The sequence below is a fragment of the Pithys albifrons genome, chromosome 6, assembly GCF_047495875.1.
Source record: "Pithys albifrons albifrons isolate INPA30051 chromosome 6, PitAlb_v1, whole genome shotgun sequence".
Taxonomy (NCBI): domain Eukaryota; kingdom Metazoa; phylum Chordata; class Aves; order Passeriformes; family Thamnophilidae; genus Pithys; species Pithys albifrons.
The window spans coordinates 36,109,669-36,124,688 of NC_092463.1; the positions used below are offsets into that span (position 1 = coordinate 36,109,669).

A 15,020-nucleotide genomic window follows, 5' to 3' on the forward strand; every position below is an offset into this window, starting at 1 on the left:
GGTACTGACTTCTCTTCACCACATGCATGGTTAGTGGTGATGCCCTGCAGAAGCTTTACTGTGAGTATGAGTCACAGAAAGAACCCAGCTGGGTATGTGGAAACCCATTTGGGTTTGTGAATTAGCAAGATGTGAGAGAGTTTGTCTTTTCTTTTAAACCAATCCATGAAGCAAGTCCAATATGGAATTACTGAGTTAATATATATGAATAGACTGCCTGTCATTTTTCACAGAGTCATTTCTATGACATTAACTGGAAACAGCAAGTAACAAACAGAGAGACTGAAATCCACTCCCTAGTTGCTCTGAAAGGCAGTTTCACAGAACGTGTAAGGCTGGCTCTGATTGGCAGTGTGCAGAAAGCTACTGCCACTGCTGTACATGCTACTGGTCAGCAGATAAACAAAGCAATCCTGTTTCCAGGGCGGTGAAGCCAGTAGTAAATTTACACAGCCATCTTTTTAATAGCTTTGGAGAATAAAGGAAAACAAAGCACAGTCATTTCAAGCTCCATTAGAAACAGATTGAGAAAAATCAATGTGTGACAAACAAGAAGGGACAAACTCTGGATAAGGAAATGCCGCTAAGCTTTTAGAAACATACATACATGTTTTTCTAACTAGCAAACAAATAGCAAGCAACCAGAATCTTTTGAAATACCTGTACACATTAATGGGAGGAACTTTTAAAATATTGACATTCCATTATTAAAATAAATGGGACAAAGATCTGGTTAGTAATGGCTGCGTCACTCAAAAAAACGTACCAGCAGTGGGGCTAGTTCTGCAGTCCTTGTTCAACACATATGCACCATCAGCACTCTGCTGGTAACAGCCTGTTTGTGATTGTTCCTAGGAAGCTGCTTAAGCTTTAAGTGTGTACTTGGGTTAGGAATGTATTCTGTCCATGTTAAGTGAACATGGACTTGGACTAACTCAGATTGGAAGGAATCTCTGGAGCTCATCTAGCCAACCTCCTGCTCATGAAATGTAAGGTGAGATACAGAGAGGGTGTAGGCTTACTACAGGGGCACAGGGGGAGGGGATCAAGAAGTGCATCATGTTCTTGACCCAGCATCATATCCTCTCAGCTACAGTTACCATGCAAGAAATGAAATCTGGCTGTTCATTTGTGACACCTGAACTTGGATTTCCAGGAGCAGTGAGACCCCTCCTTGCCAGAGACACACTGAGAAACACCATCTGCCCATGGAAATTTCTCTCCATTGCCCTGGCACTTGACACTGCCAGCCTCGGAACTAATTCTTGTTGTGGCATTCTGCCTTCCTTCTCCAAATTGTGTCATTCCTGAAGTTGCCTTGGAATGCAGCACTGGATGGGCTTACGTTTTGCTGGCAGTGCATTCCAACAGGGCAGAGCCCCTTGTTTCCTATAGCAAAACACCACACAGGATCTCCTGGATAAAAGGAGCCTCGGATTAAGCCGAATACAAAATTTGATCCAATTTATCTGCCTTTTTCCTTGTCACAGAATGGTTAGACTGCCTTTTTGTACTTTTTGAGATGCACCCTCAGTCTGAGAAGCAGTGTCACTACAAATGAAGCCAGCCACTGCCATGAGATAGTATGGCATTCCAGAGCTGTGGAGGGGCATTTATGTTCTCTGTCTTTGCCCCAGTGCTCCATGTGTGTGCGCGCACGTGTGTGCGTGTATGTGTGTCCCAGGAGTAAACACAATCCCTTTGCTTTGCAATGCCAAAAGTAGAAGCATTGGTATTTAAATTGTGAACAATTGGGTTTGGCAAACAACCCATATGACTGCACCCTTTCTGAATCACGGGGTTGAGTCATTTCCCTCACCTAAGCTGCTCTCTTCTTCTGTGCAGATTGCAGGACCAGGGAGATATAAGGCACTAATGTTTTCTGTCTGTCTGTCTGTCTGTCTGTCTCCCTGCCACACCGATCCCCTGCAGCGTGCCTGCTCCAGGCCGAGCTGGTGAATTATGAGCGGGTCAAGGAGTACTGCCTCAAAGTGCTTCAGAAGGAGGGTGAGAACTTCAAGGCGCTCTATCGATCGGGAGTGGCGTTTTACCACCTGGGTGACTTCAACAAGGCCCTCTACTACCTGAAAGAGGCAAGATCCCGCCAGCCAACAGGTATGGGCAGGGGAGCAGGGGACCTTTGCACTGAGTGCTTTTGTAATTCTTTTCATGAGACTTAGTCTGTCCCTGACTTGATTGCATTGATTTCCACAGGGATGAGCATGACTCACTGTGTATCCTTTGCTGTACTCCCCTTCAAGCACTCTTGGATAGTGCAGCAAGGTTGCAGCTCCCAAAGATTAACCACTGCCAAGGCTGCAGCATGACCTGGAAGATGACAGCATTGCTGGAATGCTGGTGGTCTGTAGGGGATCCTGCCTCTCTTTCCCTTTCTAGTTTATTTTTGAAGAAGAAAGGATGGGGGAAGAGTATATCCCAACCATTACATTTTCTGACTCTGAGAAAAAGCTTTTTCCCCTTAGCAATGCCAGGAGACTATTTGTAATCCTCAATAGCTCTGCCTTCCACCATCTCAGTAAAGGGTTAGTACTTTGCTTTGATCAAGGAGACAGACATTTACCCACAAAGCATTCATCAGGATGCTTCAACTTTTGCCATGAGATCAGCCAATTGCCTGTTAAGTATCTGCCATCCATCTGTCAAAACCATACAGTTCATTTGGGGACAGCAGTGACATTGTATATCCAAACAACTTAGCATTGCTAGAGCCACCATCTTGATGTTAAACTGCCCTGCCTCAGAAGGCAGGTGGAAGGCCATGAGGCAGAGATGATGCTTTTATTTCCTAGATAGTACTAGGGAGATAAAAGAGCACTATGGTTTTAAACATAAAGGAATTTTGTAATACTCAAAGAAAAATTAAAGCATCACAAGAAAGCAAAATGGAAGCCATGTGCAAAGAAAACCTCATAGAGCAGCTCTTCAGCTGAACTTGAGAGTGAAGAGGGAAAACTGGATGTGAAACAGGAGTGACCCTGGGTCCTGGCAGAGCATGATGGAGCTGATATTGATTGAACTAGAGGAGGCTGTCAGTGCTGGCTGTGCTTGATGTTCTCCAGGCATTGGCTCTGCTGGGCTCCTGCAGTGGCTGTGCCCTGGAGGAGCATCAGGGAGGGTGCACTTGGGAGTGTGCTGGGATCTCCTTCCTCTTCCCCTTCCCATAAGGGTGCTTGGTCCCATCTGCCGCGCTTGGCCATGGGCTCTGGGCAGTCTGACAGCACAGCTGTGCATCCCACACTCCCAGAGCAAATGTGTTTATAAGCTCAGTTTAGCCTATTTTAGTTTACAGTGTGCCCTTCTGTTTTCAGCCCTTGCCAAAAGGACAATGGAGAAGCATAAGCAGGAGAAAAATAGTCAGTGGAAAATAAAGAGTTATCCTAACCTTGAGGTTTTGACTAGGTTCAGACGTGAAAAATTCCTTTTACCTGTACCACTTTGCTTCCATTTGTAAAATATATGTTTCTGTGCTCTCCTACCCACCTGTCTTCATGGTACCATTTATTTGGTATTCCTCATTGCTTCTTGAAATAAATACTAATTTATTCAACAGCAACAACTTCAAATACCACAGCTTGCTACAAAAACAAACCAGAAAGTGTCCCTAAAGGCCCTTTATGTATATAAAACCAGTTCTGGCCTTCAGCTCTGCATCAGAGACTCCTTCCTGTTATTTGTAGACCATTCAAGGCTGTTGTTCCACTGTTTTATTTATGATTATGGAAAACTTGAAGGGCATTTGGGGGGAAAAATTGAGCACGTACAGTAAGAAAGGATGTGGCTGTTAAAACACAGCAGTAGGAATCAGTGAACACTATCAAGAATTACGTGACTGGCAATAAGTCAGTGTCTCCACTTTCAGTGTCTCCATCTGCAAAGTGTGATTGCTTTCCTTTTTCTGAGGTTTCACCAGGCTCACTGGGAAAAGCACTTGTTTATTATTACAGTCATGTTCTGTGTGTTCTTCCTTTTTTTTTTCAATAAGGAGTATTTTTGGCACAAATCACTGGCAGTTATTCTCTTTGGTGGGAGAGATTTTGAATGGAAACAAGGAATTAGTTAGCAAAGGGGTTTACTGTTGTAAAGGGCTGTCAGCACAGCAGATCCCTTATGGCTGTTTCCTCTCTATCCAGGGTGAAGGAAGGTTGGGTTTGGCTTGATTTCTTGTTCTACCTCCAAATAAAAACCACAAAAGCAGATGAAACTAACACAAGATAATTGTACAACCCTCCTTACTCAGGAAGAGGGAAGCTACTGTTAAGGCCTGTAAAGTATGTGTGGAGCCCTCCATGATCTTTGTGTCCACAGGCTGGCGCAAGATGGGCAGCCAGACATGCACCTTGCTGGGAGCCTTGCTCAGCCCTCTCCCACTGGGGCTGATTGTCAGGGCAGCCCATCAGCTGGTAACGGCCTGCGATACCAAACCCAGGTGTCTGCTTGTCTGTGCTCAGAGCCCACCTTCAGACATCCCATGGGCTGCCGCTATGAGATGGTTTCCTGTGCTGTGTGGGGAGGGTCACAGCTGCACTCGGGCACTACTTCCCTGGACTCCTGTGACTCAGAAGTCCTGGGAACAAAACCCAGGCCATGGTGTCTGCACAGAAGATAAGCAACTGGGCTCTGAAGTTACAGGAGAAGCAGAAATTACCTTTAAAATTGCATTAGGCCACACTGCAGAGGGTCAGAGGCACAGTCCTAAGAGCCAGGAGGCATGTTGCTGTTGCAACTTTGCCAGCGTCTCTTTGCATGGGCGTGACCCCTTATCTGAGTTGTCCTTACCTGCTATTTCCACACCAGCAGGAGGGGGTCACTTCTTCACTGAGAGATTAGTCTTCATCTCAGTAACATTTACATGTAGCTTTGAAATACTTATGTAGGCAGAGCTAGTATGGTGCAATACATTTGGTAGAAAAAACTTGACAAAGTCTAGGCTCCACTTCTACAAACAGAGTGCTGTTTTCATTATTTTTCTCCTTGGTAAAATAGTGGCCCTCAAAAATGAAGCAAAGCATGCCAAAACCTGCCAGAGATTTGTATCTTGCAACAGGAGCATCTCCTGCCCTCTATCAGCTACACCTGGTTTTGCCCCAGGCTTTCCAGGCATGTGGAATTCTCCCAGGTGAGTGCAGCTATGCCATCAACAGTCACTACCTTGTCTGAAGGCCAAAGGGGGCTGGCAGCCTTTCCTTTCCCACTTATGCACTGAGCCCACCTCCACCTCCTCAGCTAGGTGCCGAGTCCCTGCCTGCCCAGGCAGGTGGGATTTCCTGTCATGCCCATGCAGTTATCCCTTTTCACCTGCACCAGGCAGGTGTTTAAATTGTGCACCTTGGTGGCAGGGATGTGTGCCCAGAGCGCAGTCCAGCAGAGCCTAGAAGGGCACAGAGCAGAGAGTTTGCAGTGAGGTGTGGGCACCACAGCAGAACCCTGGCCGGGCTGTGTGCCCTGTGTCTTGGCACTGCTGGGAGTGAGTCAGGCACCTGCCACCTGCACCCGTTTCATTTTAAGCCTAAAATTCAGGGCTGCCCCTTCAACTGAATTTCTTCATTCCAGGAGGCTGTGCAGCTAAAATCTAATGCATGAACTGCCCAGGATGCTGGTGCGTCTTGTTTGACACAAGTAACAACAGGACTTCTTACCTCATTAAGAATGCCCCAAACAGGGCAAGTAGCTTAGTCACTGAATCCCAGCCTCTGGAATGCCCAGAATGATGCAGGTGAACCTGCAGAACACTCAGTAGGGAGACCCATCTCACCAGAGGCAGCTTGAGAAGTCACACCAGGACCACAGTGCCACAGCGCACTACACCTTTGTGGATAGCTGTGTGTGAAGGGAAACCCATCCACCTCCCACTGATTCAGTGCTAGTAGAGGGCACAGCAGAGATGCCCCTTTCTCATATTTCAAGGAAGCTTTGCTCCCACAGCTGCTCTAGTGCTGGTGCTGGTCATGTTCCCGGTAATTTGTTCATTGCTTTGAAAGCTCAGGCACTTCTCATTTCCCTTACTGGTGTGGAGCACATTGCTGTTTGGATGAGGAGGAGACAAGATTGCCCTCTGACTGGACTGCAGTGCACTTCAGATTGGTTTCTGAGGATCTGATAAATGGACCAAGCTGGCCCTGGTTGGCTGTCTGAGCAGGGCTTTGAGCAAAGAACAATTTTTCACTCAATGCAGAAGGGAAAGTGGCTATGTTTTATCAATCAGTGGTTCTCTGCCCCTAGGAACTTCATTAGCCAGGACAGACACAAGGCAGTATGCAGCATACAGCATATGACAAAAATGCTGAGAGTGTCATGGTGGAAGGACTTCCAAACAGAAAATAAAAGGAAACCAAGGGTACAAAGAGGATGTGAAGGATGCTCTTCCCAATTCTACTCATCATGAAATAATGTGAAGAGAGTGAAATAGGCTGTAAATGGAATAGGAGGGAGAAAAGGCAGAGCATAACTGTACACAAAATACCTTTAAGGGGCTTGCGTGCAGACACTGCAGGAAGGGAAGCCAGTGGACGTGCCGTTCCACAGGTACAGGCCAGGACAACCTGGATAGTTTGAACTGTGTGAGTTCAATTGTGCTGACTAGGAGTAATCAGAAGGTAAAAACTAGCTGAGGCAAGACTGTGATCAACAAGGATGGTAATTATGCACAACTCAGACCAGGTTCTCCAAAACCAAAGCTTCAAGGTTTGTTTCACAGCCCTTTTCAGCTGATAATGTTCCAGCTCACAGTGCTGGAGCTGTACTGCTCCCCAGGTGATGCACCAAGGATGAAGATTTATCCTGTCTGTCTTCCACAGGGAGTTGTGTAACCACTGTACCTGTATGTGTGTGTTCTTTCCCTGTAGATACCAATGTCATACGATACATCCAGCTGACAGAGATGAAGCTCAGCAGATGTTCCCAGAGAGAGAAGGAAGCCTTGTGAAAATGAAGCAACTTCAGTTGAAGTGCCCAAGGGGGAACATTTCCTCCTAGAAGTTCATTTGGTGGATTTTCCTGTTTGCTCTGCCTCGTCCTCATCTCCTCATCCATCCACTCTCCCTTGCTCTTCATTGAATACCAGTTTTGAAAAAAGAGACTAAGTTGCTGGATATGGCTGCTTGCCAACCATGGTAATACCCCTTCCCTGTGGCAAAAGAGCACAACTACAGCCAGCCTTGTTCCCAGACTGTCACACACCAGGAGTAGGCAATGCTGGGGGACCTGTCTGATTCTGAACTGACTATTACCTATCAGGGAAGCAACCCCGAGAACAACAACTCCCGACCAGGCCAGGTTGGAGACAAAGAGTTTCTGATCTGAGTGGTCACTGGAGCTTGGAAGAGCTAAGAAACCAAGAGAGTCACTGGTCATTTCACAGGGGACAGCAAATAAAAGCCTTTTTACCATCAGTTCCATCTGCCTGCTTCTCCAGTGTGTGTTACTGGTCTCCAGTGAGAGCTCACATGCTCCCAGTCTAACGTCAGTGGAAACTGTTTCTAAACATCCTCTTGATGAAAGCACAGAACACCCTATGAACCCCTGCAGAGCTGTCCCGGTGCCGGAGGAGAAGGCTGTGGGCTACCACAGAGCGCTGAGCAGACTGTGAAAGCATGGTGTACAGTGTGAGGGAAAAACTGTGAAATAATTCATTAAAGGCAAATAAAAATTATTCATAGGCAACAAGTCCAGGCATTGCTTTTCAAAGGGACCCCTTGGGTTCCCCATGTCCAGACAGACAACATTGTCTAGTGGGGAGGCAGCATGGTGTGGGGAACAAGGAATGTCTCCATTCTTACCTTGGCTCTGCCAATGCCTTGATGTGTGATCCTGGGCAAGTCACTTAACCTCTTGGTGCCTCAGTTTCCCTGTCTGTACACTAGGGATAATAATACTTCCCTACCTCGCAGGGGTGTTGTGAGGATGTATTAGTTAATGTTTGTAAGTAACAGTACAGTGATGTACAGTGCTAAGTATTATCAGTACATTGGTTTGAGGTCTTGATTCTCCCACCTTGTCTTGGTGCTTCCTGTGTCCTGTTTTTTTCTCTTGTAGGATATGGTGCTGACAAACAGGGGAGTACCAACAGCTTTGGAGCCTATTTCAGCAGCCCATAGGGCCTGTTTAGACCTCCTGCAGTAGTCTGTTTCTAAGAGCTCAGGCCCCTTGGCTCAAAGGTCCTTTTCCTGAAATTGCCAGTAATGGGATCACTAAGTGCCACAAACACATTTCCAGTGTGACTGGCAGCAGCAGTGGCCCACAGAGGCTTGTTTCCAGTTGCAGGATGTACATGTGTGGTTTCATCCCATGGTGGTCAGTGTCGAGTGAGTATACCCAGAGTTACTTCACTCAGTCCTCAGCTGAAACAGGGAAACTGGAACAGAGAGCTGAGCAAAGTTCAGCTAAGTGCTGTGTGCGTTTGCCCCAGCGGATGTGGTATCAGCAGACAGTTAGCGATGGCAACTGTGGTATCTAGTCACATTTTTCTCCAGCCAAAATTTGGAGGAGTTATTAGAGAAACATCAAGAGAAAAGGCAAATTGAATATAAGCTGGCAGTGTGCCCTGGCAGCCCAGAGGGCTGACCATATCCTGGGGTGTATCAGGCAGAGCATCACCAGGCCATCGAGAGAGAGGATTGTCCTGCTCTGCTCTGCACTGAGGTGGCCTCACCTTGGATATTGTGTGCAGTTTAGGGTGCCACAATGTAAGAAGGATACAGAGCTATTAGGGAGTGTCCAAAGGAGGGCTGCAAAGATGGTGAAGGGTCTTGTGGGGAAGCTGTATGAGAAGCAGCTGAGGGCACTTGATCTGTTCAGCCTGGAGAAGAGGAGACTGAGGGGAGACCTCATTGCAGTTACAACTTCCTCATGAAGGGAAGAGGAGAGGCAGGCACTGATCTCTTCTCTGTGGTGACCAGTGACAGCACCCAAGGGAATGGCCTGAAGTTGTGTCAGGGGAGGTTTAAGTTGGGTATTAAGAAAAGGTTTTCCACTCAGAGAGTGGTTGGGCACTGGAACAGGCTCCCCAGGGAAGTGGTCATGGCATCAGCCTGCCAGAGTTCAAGAAGCGCTTGGACAATGCTCTTAGGCACATGGTGTGACTTTTGGGGCTGTCCTGTACAGGGCCAGGAGTTGGACTTCAAAAATCCTCAGGATATTCTATGATTTTATGAAATCTCTGTCATTGTCTCTGAAAAAACTGAAGTCATATGCTTTCATATCAGGTTGTATCCACCTCATACTGGAGGTGAGGAAGAGATCATCTTAAAGTGGCAAGTAAGTCTCTGAAATAAGGCAGATCTACATCAGTTGTGTAAAACTTGTATCAGCCAAGATGGCTCCAGAAGTTCATCTTTCTCTGGTGGGTGGTGGAAGGCAGCTGCTTCCCAAAATTTGGAACACAGTGTGCAGGTACTGCATCCTGGAGGCTGCACAGTCACCTTCTTCAGATGGCCCACAGGTCATACCTCTGGGCCAGAAATAGTAAGCACCCCTGCCCATCACTACAGATGTCTAAGCAATAAATGGCACTACAACTGCTGCTAGGAAAACAATTGATTTAAAGACAAAGAGGACAAATGAGGTAAATTCTGTAAGTGGTTGCTAACTAGTCCAGAAAATAAAGGTTGGGTGGAAATGTGCTTGCCTTGCATGTAAGGTGTACCCAATACTGTATAAGACATAGAGTTAATAAGATTCTGATTCTCAGGCGCAGTCTCTATTATCCAAAATACATCACAGCACACAAAAAAATTCAAATAGAGGTGACTCCCCCCTGCTCTCTATTGCTCATGACATTTCATCCCACAGCCCCATGTGTCTTTTCACTGAGAGTGAAATGAGGATTCATCCTGCAGGCCATGCAGGAGGAGAGGACACCACCTATGCAAACAGTCTCTGCCCCAGGAAAGCTCAGACAAGCAGAGGCAGGCTTGTTACTCATGACCTTAATGCAAGAGAAAGGGCATTCTGCAGCCACTGGAGATATAGGTCCACAACCGTCATTTTGTCTGGAAACAATTTTAGTCTTTACACTGGCTTCACTGACATCCTGTCACTGCATCAGTTCCATGTATATATTAGTATAAAAAGGGCACAGCAGGCGTCAGTCTCCTCACTTTGCAGCATCTTTCTCTCCAGGAGCACTGCAAAGGATGAGGGAAAGAGGGAAGTTTGCGAATGTGCATAAGGAAAATATCTGAGAGCCTTCAGGGGCTACACAACAACCTATTTTCTGAAGAAAGCTGCTATTGACACCCAGAGGCCCTGCAAGCAGTGCACACTTAAAACAGAACCCGGAAGAAGTCACCAAATAAAAAAGAGTCCAGGACTGTTTTGACACTATGTAGCACCTGTGTGTTTCCACAGTAACACTGAGCTTGAGTGAAATGTGGACAAAACTCCAGGTTGGGGGCCCTGTACATGCAAGAAGAGACATGGCAGCAATGCCACCAACTCCTCTGGGCTGCACGCTCCCAATAGGAGCCAGTTCTGTCTTGCAGTCTAATTAGAAAGATGTGCAAACACATCACTTCTACTGTGTGTGTCAGGGGAGTAAGAAGGAGCCTTTGAAACTTCCTAAAATGCTTTGTCTTCTGCAGAAAGAAAGAGAAGGCATATTTGACATCCAGCACAACAAGAGGCTCTTCAGCTCGAGAGAAGCAAGGCCCTAAAGGGGCCTAAAGGACCATAGGCAAGTTTATGTCATGGCACCTGCTGAATGTAAGAATACCTAAGGGAGAACCTTGTGTTTTTGTCCAAGAACTGTCTTTAACAGGAAACAAAAGAGTGAAATAAGGGTTGGCTGTAAAGGGGAGAAACCAGTATCAGCCCCCAAGAAAGAGGTCTACATATACAAGACCCTCTAGAGTCCATAGTTAAACAGCATTACACACCTTTTCCACTGAGTGGTCTCTAGCAGTCAGATGTAGAGGTGTGGGCAAAGGCCATGCTAGTTATTCAGGGAGCTGGAGAGACAGAGAAGGAGCTGTCTCTGTTGGAGGTAGCCTTGTCCACTGCAAGTTGGTGGTATGTTTCTGTGGAGCAGTCAAATGGCAATGTGAAGATACACATCCTAGAACCCCAAAAAAGCAAACAAAGCTTTAGCTCATCCAGGGGTTTGCCATCAACATGCAGCACATAAGGGAATGAACACAGACCTCTACATGTACCCAGCAGGGCTAAAATCTTTCCAATGCATTGAGAAGTGAGTACATTCACCCATCATATGTGAAAACAGCAGGCACAAGATGGCAGGTGCCAGGCAGACCAGTAGGACAGCAAACAGGAACTGAGGCTGAAAGCAGAGGGATGAAATGGATATGAGCCAAACCCAGGTTCATAGGCAGAATGAGAATTGATTTTTTTTTAAAAAAAGCAAAACCAAACCACGCTGATAAAGGGCTACCCACACTATTTGCAGTTCATAACAACACCCAATTTTGGCAGGATACACAGCAGGAAAAATAGGCAGCAAGATTAGATGTGATTTTCCCAGCTGGAGGGGACAAAAGAGGGGGAGGCTTCCTTCCTCCAGCACATTTTTGAAAATGTGAGGAGAAGACAAAACAGGTGCTGGCCACAGAATTCTTCCAAATACATGTTAACAGTTGCCATTGGTGGAAGTGGCCTAAACAGGGTGAAGTCCTTGTTTAAATTAGCAAGAAGGGATGACTGGTTTCCAGAACTGATGTGAAGGCAAAGGTCTCACTATTCTTGCTTCAGACCTGCTGATTAACTCTATTGTCTGCCAGTTTATTCACCTTCCCTTCTGCACCTTGAAGCACGCTGATGTTCCTCCCAAGTTTCTATGGCAAAACTTCTGCATCTGCACAGTAGTTTGGAGGCTTGGGCAGGTGTTACTTAAATGAGGTGTTACTTAAATGTGCTGTGACACCCAGATGGGATGGTTGGGAGAATGCAGTAAATTATCAGGTTTCTTAGTACTGTCCATGTGTTTACATAACTAATTAGTACGATTTTGTATCACTGCAGCTGGTAAGAGGTGGATTCCAGAGATTGTTCTGATTTGATCTTCTAAGTAGTTCTTCAGTTACTAAGTGCTGCAGGAGGCTGTACCACCACACCAACAACAGCCCCATTGCTGGTTCAGTGAAGGTGATGAAAAGACATGACACCCTCTTGGCTCCTCTCACACCTGCAATTGAAGGCAGGTAAATTCATAGATACTTGATGAGAACATGAGAGGATACCTTTGCAACGTGTGACTTGGAGGCAGTTAGCAGCTTGTGAGGTGGAAGGCACAGATGTAGAGAGAGAGGGGTAAAAACCCTCTCCTTTGCTTCACAGAGACAGATGCTCTCTCTGTCACAGCAAGGGACCAGCTCAAACTCTCTTCAGCTCAGAGAACTCTGTTTAGAGCAACTGTTTTCGGTGGCAGTTGTAGTCAGGAATCAGGAAATAGACTGTGTATTGCCCAGGAAATTACCTTGTTACTCTACTTCCTTGCTCTCTCTTTATCCTATGGAAAGCACCTGTTGTTACATGGACAGGTAAGGAGGCACATATGGCACTATTTAACCATGGCCATGGTGAATGAAGCTGCTCTCCTGGAGAGGCTTCACAGGCCCTACCCACAGTCTTTCCTTTCCCTTTCCCTTCCCTTTCCCTTCCCTTTCCCTTCCCTTTCCCTTCCCTTCCCGGGGGCTCCCTTTTTGCCTGCAGGGAGTGTGAACCTGTGCCAGCTGGTAGCTACCTCTGGTGACTCCCCATCACTGGTGAGGAAAGAATTTGTAACACAGCCAGGTGGAATTGGCAAGGGCATCAGGAAGTAAGAATTTGGCTGGAGCTTTGAGGCCAACACAGATTCTCGTCACAAGTAGTGCCACCAGACCTTCAGTGATTCCACATGCCCAGGCTCCTGTATACATGTGTACAGGAACACTGTATATGGGTACATGTGGCACTCAGGAGAGCTCCCTTTTGCCCACCATGGCCTACAGAGATTACCTCAGAGGAAGGGTGAATCACCGGTATACTCTCTCTTTGTACTATGTTCTCTCCAGAGATGAGCAAACAGAAGCATATGAGCATATGTTCTCTTGTCTATTGTCAGAGCTTTAAATCAAAACTGTGATTAATCTGAAACTGTATTTTATGTATTAGACCCCAGCTTACCTCAGTACTGTAAAGGTTTGGTGTTAACTATTGTGTAACATTGACATCCAAAATGCAAAATATGAGCACTGAAGATGACAGAACAGCTTTCTATAAAGAACTCTGCCGAGAGAAAAAATCACTTTGCAATAAAAGGAAAAAGATCTAGTTACTAGTAACAGAACAAAGATTTAATATTAAATCTCCATCAGTGACTTTTTCCCCAGCACTTATGGAGGCAACTCCTCAGTCTATGTGCAAGTGGGTGGGTGCACAAGGGGGTTGGTGCAGCCCTGAGGGCAGAAATGTACAAGACAGAGCTGGACCAGACCACACCCTGCTGCCTAGTCCATCCCACAGGACCTGCCCCAGCTCAGCCAGTCCTGACACATTGTACTGACTGCTTGACTCTTGAAATGAGAGCAGGGCAAAAGTTTGGTTACCAATTATTGCTGTTATGAGGTCCCAGTTCTGCAGGCCATGACTCTGCAGTGAACATAACTGCTTACACATGCGCCCCAGGAAGAGAGAGGAAGGGGAAGATATTCCAAGGGAAGCAAGAGCTTCACTGAATGTGAAAACCAGCCTGAGTGAAAACTCCCATGACCAATCAAATCAAAGTAGATGCTATTCAGAGTCTGTGCTCCTGTTTGAGTGAGAAAGGAGAGTAAGGCTATCTCAAAGAACAGTTCAGGTGGGAAAAGGAACAAAAGAAAAAGAGACATAGATGCCCATAGCTGCAAGTCTAAAGGGCCTGGCAGGAGCTCTGACTCCAGGACAGAGGAGGGGGGTTTGGAATGGGGGACACAAGGAGTGAAACACAAGAGAAAGAGGAAATACAAAAATGGAAGATAGTAGAAAAATCAAAAGATAGAGCTGATAACAAGTCTTCCAGTAGGACATGGACATCTGAGTGACCAGACCCTACCATAGCTCTGACTCTGAAGAATGAGGGAAGAAGAGTGAGATCAATATTGTCTGAGAACAAGAGGAGATCTCAGGCAATGGCTGTCTGCTGGACTTTTAAATGCTGATCCCTTCATTTTGCCTTTGTATTGCTTTCAATATGGTGAACCGAGATAGAGATCAAATGCTTTGTCCTGATTTATTTTTTTAACTTGTGGACAGCAGTGGCTGGGGGAGACAGGGGCAACGTGCACAGGGTCATTGTTTTGAGACCTGTATTAGCTGGAAGCACTAAGCCACCTTCATTATGTGTTTTGAGGACAGAGTTATTTTGAGACCTGAAATAAAACAAATGAGAGCTTTTTTCCAAGGCTTATATATTCTTGACTTCAGATTCCAGCCCTTCTGCCGAAGTTGTCCATAAAGCAGGCTGCTGTTCCAGTTTGGTGGGAGGAGCTTTTGCTGTCAATGCCTCTGCTTCAGCAGTGGTCCAAACTCAGATGTAGCTGCACCTGGTTCCTCCTGCAGCAGCATCAAGTTCTAGACAGAAACCGTTACCGAGCATGTGATACTAAAATTGAAATGTATTTTAATGGCCACTAGAAAAAAGTGGCCAATATTCAGGTTACCCAGAACGAAACAGATGGACTAAGCGTTTCTCTGATTTTGCTTAGCAAAGAGAGCTGGGGAATTTACAGTTGGGAAGAAAGGATTTTCACTTTCTTAACCAACAACGGATGGTTTGCAGCCAGTCTTGCTGCCAGTGTTATTCTTATTTGGTGATGACAGCCCAAAGAAAGAAGTTTAGTGTGGCCTGGAACAGCCTCAGGGGGAAAGTCACATGCTGGGTGGACTGTGTTATCAGCTCCCTGAAATGGGCTGGTGATAGAGCTACAGACTCTGCAGACTTCCTCCACTTCACACAGCAGCAGTACTGGGTTACAGCGGGTCTCTTGGCAGCAGATAAAATCCCAGCTGTTTCATATTACCTCCTACAAACT

General features: G+C 46.2%; 1 protein-coding gene across 1 annotated transcript in view; it reads left to right on the top strand.

Moving 5' to 3' along the window:
• Positions 1–12,253, top strand: part of TTC9 (tetratricopeptide repeat domain 9) — a 36,755-nt gene extending 24,502 nt beyond the window's left edge. The window contains exons 2-3 of the mRNA XM_071558214.1: positions 1,933–2,115; positions 6,864–12,253. Coding sequence (XP_071414315.1) covers positions 1,933–2,115; positions 6,864–6,943 — 263 coding nt within the window. The 3' untranslated portion in view covers positions 6,944–12,253. The remainder of the gene's footprint in view (positions 1–1,932; positions 2,116–6,863) is intronic.
• Positions 12,254–15,020: the final 2,767 nt, after the last annotated feature.